The 25,688-nt window shown below is 37.8% G+C and overlaps 1 protein-coding gene across 1 annotated transcript in view; it reads left to right on the top strand.

Moving 5' to 3' along the window:
* Nucleotides 1-23,806, top strand: part of AADAT (aminoadipate aminotransferase) — an 83,578-nt gene extending 59,772 nt beyond the window's left edge. The window contains 11 exon segments of the mRNA XM_035726351.1: nucleotides 806-939; nucleotides 4,442-4,516; nucleotides 12,087-12,296; nucleotides 14,126-14,191; nucleotides 15,513-15,595; nucleotides 16,049-16,145; nucleotides 16,962-17,023; nucleotides 17,289-17,353; nucleotides 19,399-19,505; nucleotides 22,195-22,296; nucleotides 23,238-23,806. Coding sequence (XP_035582244.1) covers nucleotides 806-939; nucleotides 4,442-4,516; nucleotides 12,087-12,296; nucleotides 14,126-14,191; nucleotides 15,513-15,595; nucleotides 16,049-16,145; nucleotides 16,962-17,023; nucleotides 17,289-17,353; nucleotides 19,399-19,505; nucleotides 22,195-22,296; nucleotides 23,238-23,279 — 1,043 coding nt within the window. The 3' untranslated portion in view covers nucleotides 23,280-23,806.
* Nucleotides 23,807-25,688: the final 1,882 nt, after the last annotated feature.

Here is a 25,688-nt window from a genome sequence, read left to right as displayed (position 1 = left end):
GCACTCACCATAGCACATACCCTCCCCAATATCTATCACCCAGCCACTCCATCCCTCCCAGCCCCCACCACTCCAGCAACCCTCAGTTTGTTTCCTGAGATTAAGAATTCCTCATATTGGTGAGATCATATGATACATGTCTTTCTCTGATTGACTTATTTCGCTTAGCATAATACCCTCTAGTTCCATCCACGTTGTTGCAAATGGCAAGATTTTGTTTTTTTGATGGCTGCATAATAGTCCATTGTATATATATACCACATCTTCTTTATCTAGTCATAAAAGCAAGCTGGAACACATGCTTTATGACTTTCCTAGCTGTTCTTCTTCCAGTGATAAAGGATAATTTATGGAGTGTCTACAAATTATACTTTATTAAAGTCTTCTTTGTTCTGTAATTGAAAAGTATATTGAAATATAACACGTTATGTATATATGAATTATATGTAATATATACTATAGGCTTTTCTTCCATGATACAAAGATCTTGAGACTGAACTTCTAGGCAGCCTAGGGAAATTTTCCTAGGAGAACAATCAATCATGCAGTGAGTGCTCTAATATAAAAGAAAAAGAATAGGCTTTGTAATAAGAAAGATGTAGATTCATAGCTCATTTAATCTGAGTCGATTCCTGTAAGTCTGTTGCATTGTCTTTTAAATAGGGTTATTAATATTGGCAAAAAAAGTTTGAGGATTTTTAAATTGAATGAATAAAGTGCTTGGCATAAAGTTACCATTTAACTATTGTCTAGTATTATTAGTGGTTTTTAATACTGTAAATTTGAAAATATGTTTTATGATTTAGAATCCCAGAGCTGTTGTCCTGGCTAAAACAGTTACAAGTAAAATTGCACAATCCTCCCACCATCAATTATCCAGCCAGCCAAGGACAGATGGACATATGCATAACATCTGGCAGCCAAGACGGTCTTTGCAAGGTAAGACAGAATGGAAAGGGAACCCCAAATTAAGAATCAAATACGTTCATAAATAGAGTCATCTCTCACCTGACCACGAGAGGGTCATGTTTTATGAGTTACTGGTAGTCTATCTTGTCTTTACCTAGAATTTTAAACAGGGAACTTAAAGACATTCACCAACCGGATTTTTCTTAAATGTCGATCATGTGGTTAATGTCCCAGAGCTATGAGTCATTACAACAAGATTCCCCTTAAGGAAGTACTCAACTCCTACCAGAAGCTTAATGAGCACTGCTTAATTTCATCTGGCTTAGAGATTCAGGTTACATTTTGATTTATGTAGTTACAAAGTTTCACTAGGATTTTTAAATTCTTTAGAAAACATAATCCTGATACTCCTGAGATGAAATGTTATTCCTTTGCCAGCCTGCTTAGGTCATCTGTGCTCAGCCCTGCTTACATCTGGTCTCCTTGGATGTGCTTCTGTAGATCTAGGTCTGTGTCCGTCCCTGACTTCTCCCTGGGTTAGTTCTCCTGTTACCTATCTCTCTCTCTCTCCCCCTCTCTCTCTCTCTCTCAGTTCTCTTTCTCTCCCTCTTTCAGTTATTCCACTGGCCTCTCTCCTGGGTTCCAGCAAGTCCACAGATGTAACCACTCCTGGGGAGTTCCCACAAGAGACTGCACCAGTGGTTCTCAGTCTCATGTGTTTCTTTTTTTCTTTTCTTTTTCACAAATAATTAGTCCTAGATAAAGATTCTCTATATTCAGTCTTCACATCTAGACTAAAAAGGGCTCTTATTTATCTTTTTTTTAAAGATTTTATTTTTATTTATTTGACAGAGAGTGAGAGAGCACATGCAGGGGGAACAGTAGAGGCAGAGGGAGAAGCAGGCTCCCAGCTGAGCAGGGAGCCAAATGCAGGGCTCGATCCCAGGACCCCGGGATCATGACCTGAGCTGAAGGCAGCCGCTTAGCCATCTGAGCCACCCAGGCGCCCCATAGACTAAAAAGGGCTCTTATGTGTCTTAAACCAGAGGAGCTTTGTTTTTCTTTTTAGGAAAATGTGAAAGCTGCAATCTAGTTAGCTTTAATGAATTTTAAATTATTGTGACAGAATAATGTATTTAAGTAATAAGAATATAATTTTTCCTCCCTCTTTGTATTTAATTTGGGAAAAAGGGAGAATTAGCTACTGTTTGAGTGTTTGCTTGAAGAGAAACATCTGTGATTCTGTAGATTAATATGGAAAAAGTTCTTTTTAATTAAATTCTTTTCTTAGGAGGGTATACTATGAACTTTTCTCCCAGAATGATGCTCAAGACAATTTCTTCATCATCTTTCACAACATCAGTCATAACAAAGGGAGATGGCAGAGACGGCCAGATACACCAATAACTCACTTATGACACGCTTATTACAGAGGCCTTCCTGGGGTCTGCTTTACTGTTCTTCCAGTTTGTTCTCCAAGACAGATGTTATGTTAGGCACCTTTGTCTCTGTCTACCTCTGTTGAACAGTGCTACCAGATAATAAACAGCCCTTCTTTTCATTTAGGATATTTGGCATTTTCATGTTCCCTAATTGACATGGAAAATGTACGTGATTAGGTTTTCCTTTGATTTATTGGCAATACACATGCCACCCAAGTAACTTGTTTGGTCCTAGGATGTCCTCTAAAGCCTGAATCACCTAGAAACTTTTCGGAGGAAGATACTGTTTGTCATAACATGCCAAAAGCTCATAAGGAAAAGGTGAAGGGAACATTCTAGGCCAAACTGGGAAACAAAATCCAGAACGTCTATCTCAATTGATAATGGCCATACTGTTTGTCATGAGATACAGGTTGTTAAAATGATAGGAGAAGCTTGAACTGATGATTGTGACACACCACAAGGAGAGAAAAGATGATTCCATGAATTATGTAAGATTTTGTCATAATAGACCCCTTTGCTATCTATTGTCTAGATCATATTGTCTGCAGAATCTCTGAAGATTTGTCAAGCCTGTCCTTAAATATCCTTTCACATTGTTGATCTTCCCATCCTTCCTGAAACATTCTTCTCTGGTTCTTTCGATATCTCATTGGCCCAACTGTCCTGCCTTTGCAGTGCCCTCCTCCTCTACACATCCATCATTTGTCAAGAGTTCCTCAACGCTCAGTCCTCAGAAACTCTTCTCCCCTTAATCCACACACTCTCCCTGGGTACCTCCATTCACACCCATGCGCTTGATCATATGCTAATAACTTCCAAGCTCCTTCCAAATCCATGCGTCCCATCTGTCTACCTGGCGCCGTGATAGGATGTTTCAAAGGCATCTCAAACCAAAACACACTCATCACCTTGTCCCTCTCTCAGAGTTTGTGGTTCTGTTTTTTCAGTGAACAGCATCACTCCCTCCATCTGTCTAGCTCTGTGGCCAGAAATCTAGGAGTCATTCTTCATGCCTCCTCTTCCTCACTCCCCTATAATCCATGATTGTGTTCTGTTGGTTTGGATTTCCTAAATACATCTCAGTTCTCCTCTCCAATTCCATCATCAATGTCTGTCAGGCTACACCCATATCTCTCCCCAGAACTGCAGCAAAAACATTCCAGATAATCCTCCAACTTCCCAGACTTTCCACATATATTCTCACTCATCTTTCATTCTTTCATACTGAAGGCAGAGTGATCTTCCCAACATGAATATCTGATAATGTGACTCCCCCTATCCAGCCTCTACCTGAAATTCTTACTTGCTTCATGTGGCTTAAATGTCTACATCGTATTTCTCTGCCTACTTGTCTGATCTCACTCCACCCTCCTTTTTATATTTCCCCTTCAAGCCACAGAATTCTTTCAGTTTCTCAAAGTGTACCTACTGTGATCCTCTATACCAACTCATCACTTCCTCAAGGAAGCTTTCCCTGATGCCCTGAATTCCCTGAATGCCCAAGTCCTCCTACAATGAGCCCTTATAACATTGTGCATCTATACTTAATAGCACTCACCACTGTTTTTAAATATACATTTATTTGCATAATTATTTGATTAGTGTCTAGCTTTCCCATTGGACTAGTAGTTCCATGAGGATAAGAACCGTGTTGCTATGCTCATCATTTTGTCTCCATACCATACACAGGCTTGGCTTATAGTAAATATTTAATGAATTTTCAAAGAAGGAATAAAAGGCATAAGTGAGTTTTAGGAGTCAAACCAGTTATCTTACTCTAGAACAGAGTTTGGGAAACTATGGCTTGAGAGCCAAATCCAGCCCTCATCTAACTTTGTAAATAGAGTTTTATAGGAACTCAGCCACACCCATTGGTTTATATAATGTCTTTGGCAACTTTCTCATTATAGAGGCAGAGATAAATAGTTGCAATGGAGATATTATGGCCCACAAAATATGTACCATCTGGTACTTCACAGAAAATTTACCAATTCCTACTCTAGAATCCTAGTGAGCTCAAACTATAAAAAAGGCATTCTAAGAATAGAAAGAATACTATCCAAACTAACCTATGCTTCTTTTGTTAGGTGTTTGAAATGATGGTTAATCCTGGAGATAATGTCCTCCTAAATGAACCTGTTTATTCAGGAACACTTCAAGCTGTGAGTACACAATTTTTATGAAAGGCAACTCTCTTTCTTTTAATAAATAAGAAGAAAACATTACACTTTAGAATTACCTGTCTATGGAAAAATAAAATAGTATCTTCCATCTGTAAACAGGAGCATCTTAAATGATATATGCAAAATATGTTAAATGTGCCCTCTGCTTTATACATTTCTTTTTACAAAGTCTAAATGTATAGGTGCTAAAATTAAGCTGTGCAAAATCACATCCAGCTTTCTTAATATTTCACTTGAAATGCAACTTCATTTATAAAACTTACTTTTTCATTACTATCTTTAATTACCACATGTCTAAATATAGTCATATGTCAATTTAATATAACTGTAAACCAATATGGTATAACTAGGACTTTCCACTCCAGTGTTAAATTAATGGGACTATAATGTCCAGGAGGAGGAAGCTGATCGTCTGTCTCTGCTGTGCCCTAGTCAGAGCACAGCACTGAAAAGTAGGTTTGTTTGGGGCACAATACTTTAGGATAGCCATGGACTGATTTGTGCAGGTCCTTAGGTTAAAAGACCTGGAACCAAAGGGTGGAAACTATTTCAACTCAGTATAAGAACTTCCTAGCCGTGAGCCTTTACCTGACTCCTGACTCCCTAAGGAGGTAAAGCGCTGCCCATCACTTCAGGTGCTCAAAGTTACTCTCAACTGTCATCTAACACATTCTAGCTTAAAATAGGGGAATGAATGAGGGGACCTTTCTGCTCTGTTGATTCTAACTTCACAGATTCTTTTTTTTTTCAAGTTTAGTATTATCTTAATATATAAAGCTATTATCTAGTCTTAATGAAAGGCATATTTTCTCAAAACTCCTAAGAGATGAAATTGGTATTATAAAAAATGCTTTTCCAATGAACAATCTGGAAAGGAAATTAAGAAAGCAATTCCATTTATAATAACCGGCAAAAAAATAAAATATTGGAGATTAAACCTAAGAAAAGAGGTAAAAGAGTTGTACATTAAAAACTACAAAACGCTGCTGAAAGAAATTAAAGAAGACCCAAATAAATGGGAAAACATCACCTATCCATCAACTGGAAGACTTAGTATTGTTTAGATGTCAATACTACCAAAGCAAACGACAGATTCAAAACAATCCCTGTCAAATTCCAGTAGCCTTTTTTGCAGAAATAGAAAAGCCAGTTGTCAAATTCATATGGGATCGGAAGGAATCCAAATGGCCAAAACAATCTTGAAAAAGAAGAACAAAGTTGGAGGACTCCCACTTCCTGATTTCAAAACCAACTTCAAAGCTATACTAATCAAAACAGTGTGGTACTGGTATAAGGATGGTTGTATATACCAGTAGAATAGAATTGAGAGTCTAAAAGTAAACCCACAAATCTGGGGTCATTTTATTTCAACAAGGGTACCAAAACCATTTAGCAGAGAAAGAATAATCCCTTCAACATAATGTTCTGGGATAACTGGATTTTCACATGCAAAAGAAAGAAATTGGGCCCTTGGACCATATAAGAGTTTCACTCAAAATGGATCAAAGACCTAAATGTAAGAGCTAAAACTATAAAATCTTAGAAGAAAACATAAAGGCAAATCTTCGTGACTTTGGGTATGGCACTAAATTCTTAGATACGACACCAAAAACACAGGCAAAAAGAACGAAAAATAAATAGGACTTCATCAAAAATTAAAAACTTGTGTGCCTTGAAGGACATTATGAGGAAAGTGAAAAGACAGCCTACAGAATGGGAGAAAATATTTGCAAATCATATATCTGATAAGGACTTAATATCTAGAATATATAAAGACCTATAACTCAATAACAACAACAACAAAAACATCTAATTTAAAAATGGATAAAGGACTTGAATAGAAAATTTTCCAAAGAAGATATACAAGCAGCCAATAAGCACATGAAAAGATGCTCAACATCATCATTAGTCATTAGGGAAATGCAAATCAAAAACACAATGAGATACTCCCTTATACCTACTAGAATACCTATTTTTTTTATGTAAAATAACAAGGGTTACTGAATCTTGTACATTGCTGGTGGAGATGTAAAATGGTACAGCCACTGTGGAAAACAGCTTGTCAGTTTCTCAAAATAACCATAGAATTATCATGTGACTCATTAATTCAACTTCAAGTATATACCCAAAAAGAATTGAAAGCTGGAGCTCAAACAGATAATTGTACACAAATGTTCACGGCAGCATTATTCATAATAGCCAAAAGGTAGAAGCAACTCAAGTGTACATCAACAGATGAATGGATAAACAAAATGTGGCATATATATATGATGGAATATTATTCAGCCATAAAAAAGAACAAAGTTTTAACACATCCTACATAATATTGAAAACATTATGCCCACCCCCAGATTGAAAGTGAGGGGGTGGAAAACCATTTACCATGCTAATGGACACCAAAAGAAAGCTGGGGTGGCAATCCTTATATGAGACAAATTAGATTTTAAACCAAAGACTGTAATAAGAGATGAGGAAGGACACTATATCCTACTTAAAGGGTCTATCCAACAAGAAGATCTAACAATTGTAAATATCTATGCCCCTAACATGGGAGCAGCCAATTATATAAGGCAATTGATAACAAAAGCAAAAAACACATTGACAACAATACAATAATAGTGGGGGAATTTAACACCCCCCTGACTGAAATGGACAGATCATCTAAGCAAAAGATCAACAAGGAAATAAAGACTTTAAATGACACACTGGACCAAATGGACTTCACAGACATATTCAGAACATTCCATCCCAAAGCAACAGAATACACATTCTTCTCTAGTGCCCATGGAACATTCTCCAGAATAGATCACATTCTAGGTCACAAATCAGGTCTCAACCGGTACCAAAAGATTGGGATTATTCCCTGCATATTTTCAGACCACAATGCTTTGACACTAGAACTCAATCACAAGAGGAAAGTCGGAAAGAACTCAAATACATGGAGGCTAAAGAGCATCCTACTAAAGAATGAATGGGTCAACCAGGAAATTTAAAGAAGAATTAAAAAAATTCATGGAAACCAATGAAAATGAAAACACAACTGTTCAAAAACTTTGAGACGCAGCAAAGGCCGTCCTAAGAGGAAGTATATAGCAATACAAGCCTTTCTCAAGAAACAAGAAAGGTCTCAAACACACAACCTAACCCTACACCTAAAGGAGCTGGAGAAAAAACAGCAAAGAAAGCCTAAACCCAGCAGGAGAAGAGAAATAATAAAGATCAGAGCAGAAATCAATGAAATAGAAACCAAAAGAACAGTAGAACAGATCAACAACACTAGGAGCTGGTTCTTTGAAAGAATTAACAAGATTGATAAACCCCTGGCCAGACTTATCAAAAAGAAAAGAGAAATGACCCAAATCAACAAAATCATGAATGAAAGGGAGAGATCACAACCAACACCAAAGAAATACAAACAATTATAAGAACATATTATGAGCAACTCTATGCCAGCAAATTAGATAACCTGGAAGAAATGGATGCATTCCTAGAGATGTATCAACTACCAAAACCGAACCAGGAAGAAATAGAAAACCTGAACAGACCTATAACCACTAAGGAAACTGAAGCAGTCATCAAAAATCTCCCAACAAACAAAAGCCCAGGGCCAGATGGCTTCCCAGGGGAATTCTACCAAACATTTCAAGAAGAATTAATACCTATTCTTCTGAAACTGTTCCAAAAAATAGAAATGGAAGGAAAACTTCCAAACTCGTTTTATGAGGCCACCATTACCTTGATCCCCAAACCAGACAAAGACCCCATCAAAAAGGAGAATTACAGACCAATATCCTTGATGAACATGGATGCAAAAATTCTCACCAAAATACTAGCCAATAGGATCCAACAGTACATTAAAAGGATTATTCACCTCGATCAAGTGGGATTTATCCCTGGGCTGCAAGGTTGGTTCAACATCCGCAAATCAATCAACATGATACAATACTTTAACAAAAGAAAGAACAAGAATCATATGATCCTCTCAATAGATGCAGAAAAAGCATTTGACAAAGTACAGCATCCTTTCTTGATCAAAACTCTTCAGAGTATAGGGATAGAGGGTACATACCTCAATATCATAAAAGCCATCTATGAAAAACCTACAGCCAATATCATTCTCAATGGGGAAAAACTGAGAGCTTTCCCCCTAAGGTCCAGAACGCAGCAGGGATGTCCACTATCACCACTGCTATTCAACATAGTATTAGAAGTTCTAGCCACAGCAATCAGAAAACAAAAAGAAATCAAAGGCATCCAAATAGGCAAAGAGGAAGTCAAACTCTCACTCTTTGCAGATGATATGATACTTTATGTGGAAAACCCAAAAGATTCCACCCCAAAACTGCTAGAACTCATACAGGAATTCAGTAAAGTGGCAGGATAGAAAATCAATGCACAGAAATCAGTGGCTTCCTATACACCAACAACAAGACAGAAAAGGGAGAAATTAAGGAATTGAACCCATTTACAATGGTACCCAAAACCATAAGATACCTAGGAATAAATCTAACCAAAGAGGCAAAGGATCTGTACTCAGAAAACTATAAAATACTCATGAAAGAAATTGAGGAAGACACAAAGAAATGGAAAAACGTTCCATGCTCATGGATTGGAAGAACAAATATTGTTAAAATATCTAGGCTACCTAGAGCAATCGACACATTCAATGCAATCCCCATCAAAATACCATCCACTTTTTTCAAAGAAATGGAACAAATAATCCTAAAATTTGTATGGAACCAGAAAAGACCCCGAATAGCCAGAGTAATGTTGAAAAAGAAAAGCAAAGCTGGCGGCATCACAATTCCGGACTTCCAGCTCTATTACAAAGCTGTCAACATCAAGACAGTATGGTACTGGCACAAAAACAGACACATAGATCAGTGGAACAGAATAGCCCAGAAATGGACCCTCAACTCTATGGTCAACTAATCTTTGACAAAGCAGGAAAGAATGTCCAATGGAAAGAAGACAGTCTCTTCAACAAATGGTGTTGGGAAAATTGGACAGCTACATGCAGAAGAATGAAACTGGACCATTTCCTTACACCACACACAAAAATAGACTCCAAATGGTTGAAAGACCTAAATGTGAGACAGGAGTCCATCAAAATCCTAAAGGAGAACACAGGCAGCAACCTCTTCCTAGAAACATTGCCAAAGGCAAGGGAAGCAAGGGCAAAAATGAATTATTGGGACTTCATCAAGATAAAAAGCTTTTGCACAGCAAAAGAAACAGTCCACAAAACCAAAAGACAACCGACAGAATGGGAGAAGATAGTTGCAAATGACATATCAGATAAAGGCCTAGTATCCAAAATCTATAAAGAATTTATCAAACTCAACACCCAAAGAACAAATAATCCAATCAAGAAATGGGCAGAAGACATGAACAGACATTTTTCCAAAGAAGACATCCAGATGGCCAACAGACACATGAAAAAGTGCTCAACATCACTCGGCATCAGGGAAATCCAAATCAAAACCTCAAAAAGATACCACCTCACACCAGTCAGAATGGCTAAAATTAACAAGTCAGGAAACGACAGATGTTGGCAGGGATGTGGAAAAAGGGGAACCCTCCTACATTGTTGGTGGGAATGCAAGCTGGTGCAGCCACTCTGGAAAACAGTATGGAGTTTCCTCAAAAAGTTGAAAATAGAGCTACCATACGACCCAGCAATAGCACTACTGGGTATTTACCCCAAAGATACAAATGTAGGGATCCGAAGGGGTACATGCGCCCCAATGTTTATAGCAGCAATGTCCACAATAGCCAAACTGTGGAAAGAGCCAAGATGTCCATTGACAGATAAATGGATAAAGAAGAAGTGGTATATATATACAATGGAATATTATGCAGCCATCAAAAGGAATGAGATCTTGCCATTTGCAACGACGTGGATGGAACTGGAGGGTATTATGCTGAGCAAAATAAGTCAATCAGAGAAAGACATGTATCATATGACCTCACCGATATGAGGAATTCTTAATCTAAGGAAACAAACTGAGTTGCTGGAGTGGGGGGGCGGGATGGGGTGGCTTGGTGATAGACACTGGGGAGGGTATGTGCTATGGTGAGCACTGTGAATTGTGTAAGACTGTTGAATCACAGATCTGTACCTCTGAAACAAATAATGCAATATATGTTAAGAAAAAAAAAGAAGATGGCAGGAAGGGAAGAATGAAGGGGAGTAAATCAGAGGGGGAGACGAACCATGAGAGACGATGGACCTTGAAAAACTGAGGGTTCTAGAGGGGAGGGGGGTGGGGGAATGGATGTGCTTATCCTTTGAAAAATTTTTCTTCTGAGACCCTCACTCAAATTACTGTTATTTCTAAAGTTCCAAATTTTTTCTTTATGTTCATCCAAGAATAAGATTCCCCAAGATTTTGGGCGCCTCGGTGGCTCAGTTGTTAAACGTCTGCCTTTGGCTCAGGTCATGATCCCAGGGTCCTGGGATCAAGCCCCACATCGGGCTCCCTGCTCAATGGGAAGTCTTCTTCTCCCTCTCCCGCTCCCCCTGCTTGTGTTCCCTCTCTGGCTGTGTCTCTCTGTCAAATAAATAAATAAAAATCTTAAAAAAAAAAAAAAAGATTCCCAAGATTTTTATAAAATTATGTCTATAAGCAAGGCCACTGCTTGTGATTTCAGGCTTAGCCTTTGGTAAATACGGACTACTTCCATACTCCTTGCTAAGCTGCTGCCCTGTTCCCTTCCATGCCCATCACCACCCTGGCCCCCCTGGCCCCTCTCCTAAGACCACCTGGAACTTCCCAGGGGGCCCAGGACTCTATTCCAGTCAGGTACTGTTTCTGATGTACCCATGTTCTACCACCTGTTAAATATTTTGAAGATCACCTCGGCTTGTAACTATTTTAGGTATTAGCATAAAAGATGCTTTCTGTGTTTAACTTTGTCAAGAAAAGCATTCGTTAATGAACATGTACTTTTTGAACCAGTTCTAATTATAATTCTAAAGCTAATTCAGTCAGAAGAGGCCAGGTTATGCAGTATAACAAACCACCCCAATATCCACGGCTTACGGCTAGAAAGTTTCTTGCTCTCACACTCTATGTATTGACCACACAGCTGCTCTGTTCCGGGTCATCTCCATCCCAAGCCCCAAGCTGAGAGAAGCAGCCTCTACCTGGAGCATTGCCAGTCTTAGAGCGAAGGGAGATGGGAAATGGAGAGCCACAAGCTGGATTTTAAAGCTTCTGCTTGGACAAAACACGCATCACTTCTACTTACAGTTTACCGGCCAAAGCAAGACAATATGGCCAGTCCTGACATATCTGAGCAAGGGAACATATACTGTTTCCTCTGAGAACTGACAGGGCATATTTCTGAACAATAATGAAATCTACCCCAGGGCAACAATAAAATGAGAATGTACAACCTCAACCCTTGGAGTGTAGAGATGAGTACAGGTTTCTATGTTTAAGGGTATAAATGGTAACATTCTTGGTTAGTAGAAGAAGAACCAATGACACATTTTGTGATCATGTCTGAATCTTGGGCTTTTCTTTTTATTTGTGCTCAACAGCTGAAGCCATTGGGCTGCAACATTATTACTGTTGCCAGTGATGAATATGGGATTATTCCGAACTCCCTCAAAGAAGTACTTTCCAAATGGAAACCAGAAAACTCAAAGAACCCCAAGAAAAACACCCCCAAGTTTCTTTACACTGTCCCAAATGGCAACAACCCTACTGGAACCTCATTAACAAGTAACCGCAAGGAGGAAATCTATGAGGTATTTTAAAAGAATGTGTTCTGTGGCAATGTTCTTGTTTATTTTTGACTTTTGAGAAGAGTACTGTGCAAGTTCCCTTTCTTATTTCTTATTATTACAAGGAAGATAATTTTTAATAAAAGGAAGTCATCTATGCCTGAGGGTCCTAATAAATTGTAACATAAGAAATTACTCCATCCTTGGTTAACTATGAGATTTTTCTTTTCCTTTAATTGATATTTTCATAAAAAAGAAATAGCATTTTGACCTAATGTTAAATTTTATGAGGTTATTTAATCAAACCCCATTTGATTGTCATTATTTTATATTTATATTTTCAACTTCTTTCTTCTCTTTCCTACTCCTTAGCATTTCAGGTTACAAAGAAATTATTTAAAAATAAGAGGCGCATGCTCCTTTTGTCAAGTCTCTTTTAGGTACCTGACTACGATGTCTAAACTTTTCACTATAAACATTTTTTTTAATATCAAACACATACATAGCGGTACAAAAATCTTTGAAAAATAAGAGAGAAATGTGCCTTTTGTATCTCTTTTATGTACCTGACTGTGCTCCATAGACTTTTGCTACAAATAGCTTTTTAATATAAGTACCAAAGCCATATTAAACTATATAGAATGTGCAGTGGAATCATAAAGAAAGATTTCAAGCAGTTTCTTTCACTCATTTATGTGTGTATGTGTCAAAATATTGTCTTATTTTTCACATACTCCAGAGTTCTGTCCTGAGTTCTCCTCTTATTTACATACTACCCCCAGATAGTCTCATCCAATTGTATGGCTATAAATTCCATTCTAAATTTCCCCTGAACTCCACACTTCTGTTTCCAGCTTCTCTATCCAACTTCTGTTTCCAACATCCACCATGAATGTCTAATGGGCATGTCCAACCTACCATGGCCAAATAGAACTCTTGATTTAGTCCAGCCACACCCAGCCTCCAATCCACAACCCCTCACATTCTCCATCCCTGTAAATAGTGCCACTATGAACAGTCACCCTTTATTCTTCTCTTCCCCTTCTCTCCCCCTTCACCCCCTACATCCAGTCCATCCTGTGGACTCCACTACCAAATGGATCCAAATCCACCAGTTTCTCTCCTCTGCCCTTACTACCACCGTCTTCCCAGCCACCATCTTCCTCACTGGTCTACTAGGATAGTTTCCTCGCTGGACCTCTGCTGCATTCCACTCTCGATCTCCAACCAATCATTCTTCACACAGCAGCCAGTCATGTCCTTCCCTCCCTCCTCTGAAATATAAATGTAAAGCCAGTCTCATGGTCTTCCTGTTTACAGTCCTCCAGTGGCGCTTCCCTTTGCAATTAAAATAAAATCCAAATTCCTTCATCTGCCTCACAAAGCTATGTGACCTGGTAGTCTAGTCTCAGGCCTTATTGTCTCTTACCTCCTTCTTGCTGCAGGCCACTTTGTCATGCTGAGCTCTTGTGTTATCTTGTCAGGAAGGGCTTCCCAATGATTCAGCCTGAAACAGCGACCCTCTCTCTCTCTCCCTCAAATATCACCGTTTATCACCCTGCCTAGCCCCTAAAACCTCCTGTCTAATATTTCTTCTCTTCATTATCCATTGGCTTATGTCTATTGTCTTTCCCAGAACCTAGAATGTAAATTTCATGAGAACAATGAGTTCATTCAATTCCCTGAGAACAATCAGTGAGTGCCTCGTTCATCTCTGTATCCTCATTGTCTAGGAAAGAGGCACTCAGTAGTTTCTTGAATGAATAAATGAATACAAAGAATTATGCCTTCAAGTGATTTTTCAGCTTAGGTAGTTCTTAAGAGTTAAATATGCTACTTTAACCTTTTTTTAGCTTGCAAGAAAATATGATTTCCTCATCATAGAAGATGATCCTTACTATTTTCTCCAGTTTAGCAAGGTAAGTGATGATGGGAACTTATTTCACAATTAGAAGATAAATTGTAAGTGATTACCCTGACTTGACTTTAACCTGGCTGCTGAGTCAGAGCTAATCTATCTTTATATTGAAATTAAATAAAATTATTAGTAATTTGCTACCACTTCAATCTTTGGTCTTTCAGTTTTATCATGGAATTAATACTTCTCATGTCTGGTATTACTGCTTTTTCCAGAAATGACTTACCTTTTAAAATAGGAGCTAGCGCTCTATACCATGCATTTGGGCAAACAGAGTGAGTCGGGGCTGATGGTCTTCTTGAACTTCAGATCCTAGTTCATAGTTTTTTAAACATCATACCAGGGATATGAAGTAGGTGTCAACTATAATCTCTTGGCAATGGCTGACTGGAGTGATGTCTGAGAAGGATCTGAAAGAGAAAGATGGTTGTGCTCAGTTAGCAGTGCCCATTACAGACAGAGGGGAAAGCATTACTGGCAGAATGCCACGTATTTACCATCCCTGTCATTGAAGGCCTGGATCTTACCTGCAGAATAATGGATTTTTAGGTTCTTTTTCACTATATATGCATGCCACTTTCCATGATCACCGTCTCCTAATAGACAGCAGTAGTGGTACAGACTCCTAATGCCTGATTCTTCAAAATCAAACGCTTTCTTTATTTGCTCTCGCAGCTGCTGAGAACATCTACTTGGATTCAATGCTTCCTTTAAATCTACTGAAAAGAAACAAAAATTCTTGATTTTTCTGTATATTTTGCTGAATATCACGTCTACCTACCTACTCCCTACCCTCCACATGACCTGGCCTCTTTTCTTCTGTGCATCTACTTTTGAAGGAAATATTGAGGTCCATACTGCAGACTGACTACATTTCTCATCTTGTTTTATCTTTCTAGCTGTTCTAAGGATCAGCATTCTCTCTCAAAACAATCCTGAATGCTGCAGGCCCTCTTCATTTTGATCTAATCCAAATGAGTTTTTCTTGAACCCTTCTCTACATCTTTTAATCCTGGATCTCAACCTTTGAGCCTCAGAGGGCCCATTTGAGGTTTCCCTAAATTCATAATAATAGCATCTTAAGCAAATGAGTAAACTCTTCTGCATGTTTTTGGCAGAAAAGCTGTGAAGCTGGACCGGTACTCATAAAAGATCATGCATCTCCGTTTCTTATTCCATTTTAAGGGTTGAAACTAAGGTAACAGAAAAGATGGTTGTGTTACTGCTCTCAATCTACGCCCTCTCCATTCCCTACACAAAATAATTATACAGTCACTAAACAGAGTTCTCAAACCAACAATATGTGTTTTTTCCATTTCAAGTCCTGGGCACCAACGTTTCTTTCCATGGACATTGATGGGCGTGTCATCAGAGCTGACTCTTTTTCAAAAATCCTCTCTTCAGGGTAAGGTCTTGTGTCTTAATTTATGGCCAGATCTAAAAAAGACTGTACCTGAGTGTCCTTTAGTCCAAATAATTCTCATTTAAGATGCTAGTATTCCTACTTACCTTAAAACATCTGATTATTAGTAATAATATATGCCTTTTCTTTCTTTATTCATCTCTAGTAATCAAAGGTATTTGGGCATTAATCTAAAGTTGGAGTGGGACTGGTCAGGTTTTGGGTTTCATATATGAAAGAACACATTTCGAAATACTTGGTCAGACTTGCATTCTATTTTAAATGTACACTTAGATTTGAATTGTAAATAACAAGTAGCTAGTTTGATTAGAGTGTTTTAATCATCTAGGCCCATTTGCCCCCAGGTCACAACTGTCTTCGTAATGAAATCAGTAAAGTGACATGTATTCATTGTTAACCCAGGATTGGTCTTGTGCCTTTTCTCCTTTTGTGTAGGTTGAGAATAGGGTTTTTAACCGGTCCGAAACCCTTGATAGAGAGAGTTGTCTTACACACACAAGTTTCAACCGTGCACTCCAGCACTTTTACACAGGTAAGGACAATGTCAGAAATAGGAGGGGTTGGGGTTTTTTTTTTAAGCAATCAGAATAGAAAATAGATGTTAGCAAGTAAGCCTGAGTGAAGGTGGCAGAGAGGGAAATCACTGATACAGAATCTCGAATTCCAATACAGACTGAATTAGAAGATCAGATGCCGCAGATGTTTACTCTAAAAGGCAGATGAGAATTGAATTAACCTAGTGATACTTTGCAGTGTACAGATGTCCCCATGTTTTTTCAAGTTGGGGGTTTTTTCCCATATTTTTTGTGTCTGTTATCAACAAAACTTCGTTATCCGTTTATAACATTTAGAACTTCCATTTTATATAGAAAAATCACTGAAAATATTACACAGCATATACCTATGCATTTTTTAATAAATCTAGAGAAGCGATATAGTATGGTAACTATTGGCATGGGTCTGGAGCTAGACAGTCTAACTTGAATCCCGGCTCTCTGTCTCACTGACGGGGTGACCTTGGGAAAGTTCATTTAACCCTTGTGCCTTGGTTTCCTCGTCAGTAAAATAGAAATAATAGCCTAATTAGGTTATTACAAAGATTAAATTATCTAAAATGTATTAATATATTACAGTAGTTTCTGGCACATAGCAAGTACTACATAAATATTTGTTATTTTATTGTCATTGTTATTAACATTATAAATCACTGTGTAAATCTTGGTTCAGCTTATTATATTTTCTTGTGGTGGTTTACAAGTAAGAGCGATTTGCTTTTTATGCTTCGCAAAAAAAAACAAACATTTTAGAGGGTGAACCATGACGTGTGTTACTGTCTTATCTCTTCTAGCTTCTGATATCACAGCTTCTACACCAATGGGGAGAAGAGGGCTTCCTGGCTCATGTAGAGAGGTATTGCATGGTAGCTTCCATATTTTACATAGAAATAGGCTTCCCTTTATTAATTTTCATTAGAATTATTCCAAAATAAAGGAAAAAAACACATGGTCAAAAGTTTGCCACCAGACAGGTCAAATAAACATGCTCTATTCCTTTTTCAAGCATTCCACATTTTAATCAAGATAGAAAACAGATTCTTATAGACTGGACTCCAGAGCCTTCTGGTTTCTTCAGTCAATGAACCAAATGCATGCTTTTCGTTGTGTTCTTCTTCTAGGGTTACTGATTTCTATAGAAACCAGAAGGATGCATTACTGGCAGCTGCAGACAAATGGCTAAGTGGTGAGTGGAGCATCATCCTGTCCTGTGACAGACACCAGCATTTTCATGGGGGCGGGGGGTGGTAAGACTGCACAGTTACTGTTAATAATCTTGGGAGATGAGAAACAAGAGTCCAGGAGTATGCTTGTCAAGTAATGTGACCCTATAAGCAGTCTCAGAAGTAACAGTCTGCAAACCCTGGCACTGTTCTATCTCTGCTTTACCTGTTCACTGCAAAGAATTTGTGGCTTAAAGGGGGGAAAAAGACGTTTTATTTTTTTTTTAAGATTTTTTTATTTATTTATTTGACAGAGAGAGACACAGAGAGAGAGGGAACACAAGCAGGGGGAGTGAGAGAGGGAGAAGCAGGCTTCCCGCTGAGCAGGGAGCCCGATGTGGGGCTCTATCCCAGGACCCTGAAAATCAGCTAGCAATAACTTAAAGCCAAATGATGGCTATATTCAAAAGATTTTAGAGTTACTTCAAAATTTCCCCCACACAGCAGAGGAATTGTCAAACAGTATGCTCCTTTTCTAATAAGACTATGTAAAAACAAAATAGTACAATCTAAGGCAGTTCTCTTATTACAAATTATTTGCATTCTAATCATTAGCATGATTTATCTGTCTAATAGTACCTATTGCTAATTTGATTGCAGGATGATTTAGATTTAATTTTATATTAATGAATTACATGGTTTTAATTATATCATTAAAAAAGCTTTTGGGGTGGGGCACCTGGGTGGCTCAGTTGTTAAGCATCTGCCTTCGGCTCAGGTCATGATCCCAGCGTTTTGGGATCAAGCCCAGCATCAGGCTTCCTGCTCAGCGGAGAGCCTGCTTCTCCTTCTCCCTCTGCCCCTGCTTGTATTCCCTCTCGCTGTCTCTCTCTTTCAAATAAATAAATAAAATCTTAAAAAAATAAGTAAAAGCTTTTGGGGTGAATAATGGTAAACAAAAAAATCAGTTCCTTATTTCTGTCATATCTTGTTCCCTATAAATTTCTGGTAAATATAGAATTACCTTTTTAATAAGAGTACTATTCTACCACTTTGTACAGTGGAGTTAAAGAACAGGTTCTAGGGGCGCCTGGGTGGCTCAGTTGGTTAAGCGTCTGCCTTCAGCTCAGGTCATTATCCCAGGGTCCTGGGATGGAGTCCCGCCTCGGGCTCTCTGCTCAGCGGGGAGTCTGCTTCTCCCTCTCCCTCTGCCTGATGCTCCCCCTGCTTGTGCTCTCTCTGTCAAATAAATAAATAAAATCTTTAAAAAAAAATAACAGGTTCTCACCAACAGCAAGTTTTAAAAGATAATTAAAATCAAAATAATTGTCCTTCCTTCTTGGTTTCTCTATCCTAATACTCAATGAAACATAAAGCCTACAAATACTACTTCTGGAACTCTTGAATTTTAAGTACTTCTTTTCATAATCTATTACATTCTGATAAAAACTAATCCACTGGACTTCAAAACTATTGTATAAATGACAATTTATTGAAGCACTGGAAGAATCTAGGAGGAGTTGAAAAATCTTCTCCTATAATTGAAAGAGCCATAGTTGGCTTCGGTACAGTTCTAACTAAGGGAAGTAGACACAGGCCTTAGATTCCTTGTACTACCCTAAGACTGACTAAAATTGGAGATATATACTTGCGTCTCCCTCTCTCCCTTCACCCCAGTCTCTTATTTTTTTAAAAAGATTTTATTTATCTATTTGACAGAGAGACAGTGAGAGCAGAAACACAAGCAGGGGGAGTGAGAGAGAGAGAAGCAGGCTTCCTGCTGAGCCCTGCATCAGGCTCCATCCCAGGACCCTGAGATTATGACCTGAGCAGAAAGCAGACGCTTAACCAATTGAGCCACCCAGGTGCTGCCCCTGCTCTCTTATTTTTGAAATAAACTCAGAACCTCAATTTTCAGGACTCATTACATTCAATGTTTTAAAAATGCTATCCCCGAAGGAACTTTTTTGGATATACTAGTTGACAGTTACTGTGATTATGTCATTAATTGATATATTTGATATCATCAAAAATGACTTTAGCAGATATTCTCTTTCTTGGTTTGTAGGTTTGGCAGAATGGCATGTTCCTACTGCTGGAATGTTTTTATGGGTTAAAATTAAAGGCATTTCTGATGTAAAACAACTGATTGAAGAAAAAGCCGTTAAGAAAGAGGTAAAATGGGGGGGTTATACTTTTTCTTTAAAGTGATTTTTCACTTAAAAATGAAGAGAGATGTTTATCATTGCCCTCCATCCCAACCCATAATATTTTAATATCAGATGTTATCTGATATTTCTATATCTAATATTTCTAATAATATTGTCTCATTGTTAAAATCATAATAGATTTTTGAGTTACATAATTCTTCTACTGGTCTACATTAATGGAAATACAGTCATTCATCTCAGCTACTGGTTAGTTTAGCAGCTAAGAGCAGAAGGTTTTTTCCCTCTGATTTAAGAAAGTAAAGCATGCTAGCAAACTTGGGAAATTCGTAACAGTATAATGAAAAATGTTTAAGTAGCCCATCATTTCACCACCCCGATTTTGTGGCCATTTGTAGTATATTTTCTTGAAGAACTCATCTACATGTAGTATTTTGGCTGTGCAGTTATTTTCCATGGTTAAAATTACACAGAAAAGTTTGTATCCTATTATTTTCACTTAAAATTGGCCTGTAAGGATTTCTTCTAGGATTTTTTCTCCTTTTGTCCTTAAATCTACTTAGTTATCATTTGGGGGCATTAAGGTGGAAAATCTAAATATTTCTCTGTGTAGCTGTCCAATTTACCCAATAAATTATCCTTTCTCCATGAATTAATGCTTTTGGCACATTTGCCAGTCTTTTGTAAATACTAAGATCTGTTTCTAGGATCACTTTTGTTTTGAAGCAATAAGTACGAGGGAACAGATTGTGTTGATGCAGGCACAGGACCATGCTAGTACATTAAGCAATGAGGTAGTTTGGACGCTAGAAAATTGGTATCTAGAGGTTAGACCTGGGAGCTGACTACCTGGACTTTAAGTCATGCATCCTCTCTAACCATCTTACTTGAGGGCAAGACTCACACTTTATTCATTGTTCTAATCTTACTAATTCTACACAGCAGGTACTTAGTAAATACTGACTTATTTCAAAGAAATACATTTTAGTGTAATAAATCAATGTTGTGTTTTCTTTGCCTTTCTGTCAATGCCATTATCATCAGGATCATTTGATAAGTGGCTATTTGTATGTATCTCTGAGGTAGGTGCTGAGGACCTAGACCTCAGGCTTTCTCATAGTTTTTTTGGTGCTCTCCATCTATCGCATATATCCTGCTGCATGTAGCCTTTACTTTTTCTAAATAATCTCCAACTTTACAACTACAACCTTAGCCCAGTTGTTCTGGTCATCTTATAAAGAGATTATCACTACTCCCTCCTTCTCTTAACAGCTCCTCGCTTATAGTATACACCCCCAGTATTTTCCACTATATTGGGAGAAATGATGGTTTTCATTTGATCATTAATCAGAACAGAAACCCAGCTTCTGCCTTGAAATCTCTTCCCCAGGGTGCCCAAACCATTTCACTCCCAACTCACCTTACTTTAGTAGACAGTGCCCAGATGTATACTACATAACAACAGTGGAATGCTTTTGAATTGCATGATTGTACTACATAACAGTCTCAAAGACCTACCACAATCGAAGTTTATTTCTGACTCACATAAAACTTTCAAAGATGTGATGTGCAAGCCACCTCTGGTCCAACCAGCGATTCAGAGACTCTAGTTCCTTCCTTCTTGTTGCTCTTCAGTCTTCAATGCATGGAGGATTCCACAATGGCTACAAAATGGAAAGAGCATGATGGATCACACGTGGGGAGATTTTTATGGGCAAGGCCTAGAAGTGGCATGCATCACTTCACATCCATTGGCTAGCATTCGGTCATATGGCCACACATAACAAGAAAGAACCTGGGCAACAGGATATATTTGTACAGCCAGGAAACAGAGGGAAAGGAGTTCGCAGTTAGTGAACCATCTGCCACAGTGCTCACATCAAGAATAGCAGTTGTTCACACAACTCCGTCTTGACATACATAACATTTTTATTCATTCACTTTATGTATTAAAATTTTTACCTCCTTTTAGTTCTTTGACTGCAGCAATCTTCTTCCCATCTCAAGGCCTGTACACTGTCTTCTCCCTAATATTCTTCACCCACTTTTTGTTCGGCCATCACCTACTTATTGTCCAAGTCCCAGCTTAAAAGCCACTTCCAAATTTGGTAACTTAAAAATGGTCTCTCATTGTTTGAATTTATATAACTTGTTGGGCAACCATTTATTCATGTTTATTATCATTTCTGTTTCTTTTATAAGCTGTCCTTTGCCCGTCAAAGCAGGAATTTGAGTGTTTTTCTTCTCGGTTTCTGTGTATTCTTTAAATGGAGAAGAGGGAGCATTTGCCATATTTACTATAAACATTTTTTCAGGTTCTGTGCTTTTAGTTTTGTTTATTGTAGGACATACAGACTTTTTACATAAAATGATTTTTCTCATGATTTTTTTGTTTTTATTTTTTTTTTAAGATTTTATTTATTTATTTGAGAGAGAGAGAATGAGAGAGAGAGAGCACATGAGAGGGGGGAGGGTCAGAGGGAGAAGCAGACGCCCCGCCGAGCAGGGAGCCCGATGTGGGACTCAATCCCGAGACTCCAAGATTATGACCTGAGCCGAAGGCAGTCGCTTAACCAACTGAGCCACCCAGGCGCCCTAATTGTTTTTAAAAATATTAAAAGGCTTTCCCCTCTCTGAGATTGGATCTACCTATATTTTCTTTTAGTAATTCCCTTATTTTCCGTAAACTCCCTTAGATATTGATGCTTCCCGGAAGTGTCTTCTACATTGATAGCTCAGCTCCCAGCCCCTACTTTAGAGCGTCCTTCTCTTCAGCTTCTCCAGAACAGATGGATATAGTGAGTACAATGTTCTCTTCAGAGTAACACTGGGTATCAATTCTGTTTTTTGGTGCATTTGTTCATTTTGTGAGTTATAACACTATTTAATGTCCTCTTGGGTTTCTGAAAAACAGATACCACTTGAAAAGTCATGAATTACTATTAAGTGACACACTTTAATGGCAACAAATAGACAAGGCATGAGACCAAGCTGGAGTTCAATTCCATCGTCTTCGTGAACTGTTTTCAGACTTCCTGAACTGTGCTGGCAGATTACTAGCATATTATGAAGAAAACTTTCCTTCCTTCATGGAATTAGTATGAGCTAAATTCAGTACAAATTCATGAAAGCCATCAGTCTCTTTCTCGGAAGAAAAATATATCAGCAAGGGTCAAATACAATAATATTCTTAAATTAATTACAAGTCTGGGTTCAGCCAAAATAACAAGAAGCAAAGAAACAAGTTCCTAAGGACTGCATGTCTGGGAGTCCGAATAGAAGAGTCATAAATCAAACAGTGCCATTAACCTTGAGAAGAGTCTGTACTTGCCCTCGCAGATGGATTGGTTCTTGGTGTTTTTTATTTACTTGCTTTCTCCTATCATTAAATATGCTTTTCATAAGTTACCTCTGCTTTTACATATGAATAGGCAATTGAAATAATATAGAATGCACATGCAGGTGGGAGATTATATGAAAGAATAACTTGTGTTGTGGGGAAAATGGAAAATAATGATCTTGAGGGCTATAAGAACAAACAGAAATCCTGGGAATCTGATATGCTTGTATCTACATATATTAGTGACCACTGATGGCATATAAAGCTGATGTTAAATTTGACTTTATTGCCTTATCTCAACCTAAGATGAATACTTTTTGTTTGAATTTTTTAAATTATCACAGACTTTTCCTAAGTAGCATCCTGATTTCATTAATTCTTGTCTCTTTTCTATTTCAGGCTTTCCAGAGATTAGCCCAGCTTATTAAAGAATCTTTATGAAGAAATCAAACTCTTTATGAAGAAATCAAAATCTTCCATGGGTTTTTCACATAAATCATTTTTAGCTTTTAGCAGGAAGAAATGATCATTGGCATTAGACTTACAGATTGGATTTCAACAAGCATGTCATATCTGCAGTAATTTAACTAGACAACTTTTAAAGTGCCCTTAAATTCATCAGATTGACAAAATATATTTATAATTCACTTATACCTTTTGATAAATTTTTACCCTGCAAAAATTATTTTTATCCTGGATTTTATTGTAAGGAACTCCAGTTGCTTTATGGTTTCCCATAAATTTTCCTTGAAGCTAACATCTTACAATAAATTATTTTGAAAATGTAAGAAAATAAATTCAAAATGATATATAATGTGAACTTTTTCTATTTTTAGGAAAATTTAATGAAAGCTTATTGCAAAAATTGTTCGAATTTGACTATTATAAATGATTTTCAGTAAGAGTACCACAGACATTGTGTTGTACTACAGAAATCCGTTTAAAATAAAATTCTGAAACTAAGCACATACCCAAAGGCATCAGACCTATTCTTTTTTTTTTTTTTTTTTTAAGATTTTATTTATTTGACAGAGAGAGACACAGCGAGAGAGGGAACACAAGTAGGGGGAGTGGGAGAGGGAGAAGCAGGCTTCCCGCGGAGCAGGGAGCCTGATGCGGGGCTCAATCCCAGGACCCTGGGATCATGACCTGAGCCGAAGGCAGATGCTTAACGACTAAGCCACCCAGGCACCCCAGGCCTATTAATTCTAAATAAGGAAGAGAGATCAGAGACTTAGAAAAATGTGCTACACTGTATTTTCATAATACTACACAATTCACAAAAACACATTCTTATCAATTATGTCATTTAAATCTACTACACCCCTTGGAGGTACTTAGGCTATACTTTCTCATGATTTTCTTTCTCACCTTTTCAGATCTTTATTTTTCCTATCTGATTATTAAAGTAATGTATGCTCATTAAAAATTTTTCCAACAGTAGCTTCTGAGCGATAAAGTAAAAGCTGCTTATTATCTCGCCCCAGTGATAACTGCCGTCAGAATTTAGCATCCACCCTCTTAGACGAGTTCCTATGCATGCGCCTGTTATGTGGAAAAGAATGGAATCCCATTACAACAGAGCATCATAAATACCCTGTATTTGCTTTCTCTTGCTGTGTAACAAACTACCACAGTGTTCCAAAATCCAGTAATCATAAAGTTATAAGTTCCTTTAAGGAATTAGGAAGTCCTTGTTGTTTATGACATCTTTTGTGTACACAGGCATACCTCAGAGGTATTGTAGGTTTGGTTCCAGACCACTGCAGAAAAGCAAATACCGCTATAAAGCAAGTCAAATGAATTTTTTCGTTTCCCAGTGCATATACAAGTTATGTTTACACTACACTGTAGTCTCCTAAGTGTCTAAAAAGCAATATACATGCCTTCATTTAAAAATACTTTCTTTCACAACTGATGAATTCCTGAACTCTACATCTGAAACTAAGAATGCACTACATATTAGCTAATTGAATTTAAATTAAAAAAAAATACTTCTAAAAAAATACCACCATCTGAGCTTTCAGCAAGTAGTAATCACTAATCACAGATATTAACAAACATAATAATGAAAAGTTTAAAATATTGCAAGAATGACCAAAACGTGACACACAGACACAAAGTGAGCAAATGCTATTGGAAAAATGGTACTGATAGACTTGCTTGACGCAGGGTTGCCTGCCATAAGCCTTCAATTTGTAAAAAAAAAAAACACATCATCTCAAAGCACAGTAAAGCAAAGCACAATACAATGAGGTATGCCCTTATAAATGTACCCACCATAGTTAGTATTTTTTTAACATGTGGATGAGATGTTATATCTTCCAACACCTAAAGTTTTTGAGCAAAACATCTCACCTCCGAGCTCACATTAGCTGGCTCCAAGCCCAAGTCCTGATTTTTAAGACAACCGGTGGGAGTTACGTAGGTGAGGCCGGGAAGCTACAGCGCCTGGAGGAACACTGAGATGAACCTGACGATTCCACTACCCAAAGAAGAAAGAGGAAAGTATACATTAGATTTATAAAAGTAAAAGTAAGCCTTCCGCTTACTTTATTCAGTAGTTTCAAAAGTAATCAAAACTTCTTAGCCAGCACTATATAAATTCTGCCTTGCATTTGTCTTCAAGTCACCAATACGGGGTAGTTGACTTGAGACTGATGTATAATCCCCAGCTTTCAAGGAAGGGATTACCCCTAACCACAATCTGTAGGAATCTGTTGCATCCAGGAAAAACGGAGTGAGAGCAAAGTAGAGAAAGAGCACAGGAATGATTAGGCTGCCCCTGATGACTCAATGTTTATTTCCATCCAGCAAGATTACTTTCCCCTCAAACTGTAAAGCACTAGA

Source organism: Zalophus californianus, chromosome 2 (assembly GCF_009762305.2).
Source record: "Zalophus californianus isolate mZalCal1 chromosome 2, mZalCal1.pri.v2, whole genome shotgun sequence".
NCBI classification, from domain to species: Eukaryota; Metazoa; Chordata; class Mammalia; order Carnivora; family Otariidae; genus Zalophus; species Zalophus californianus.
Note: the sequence above shows the minus strand (reverse complement) of the source record. Positions and strands in the feature narration are given on the sequence as shown.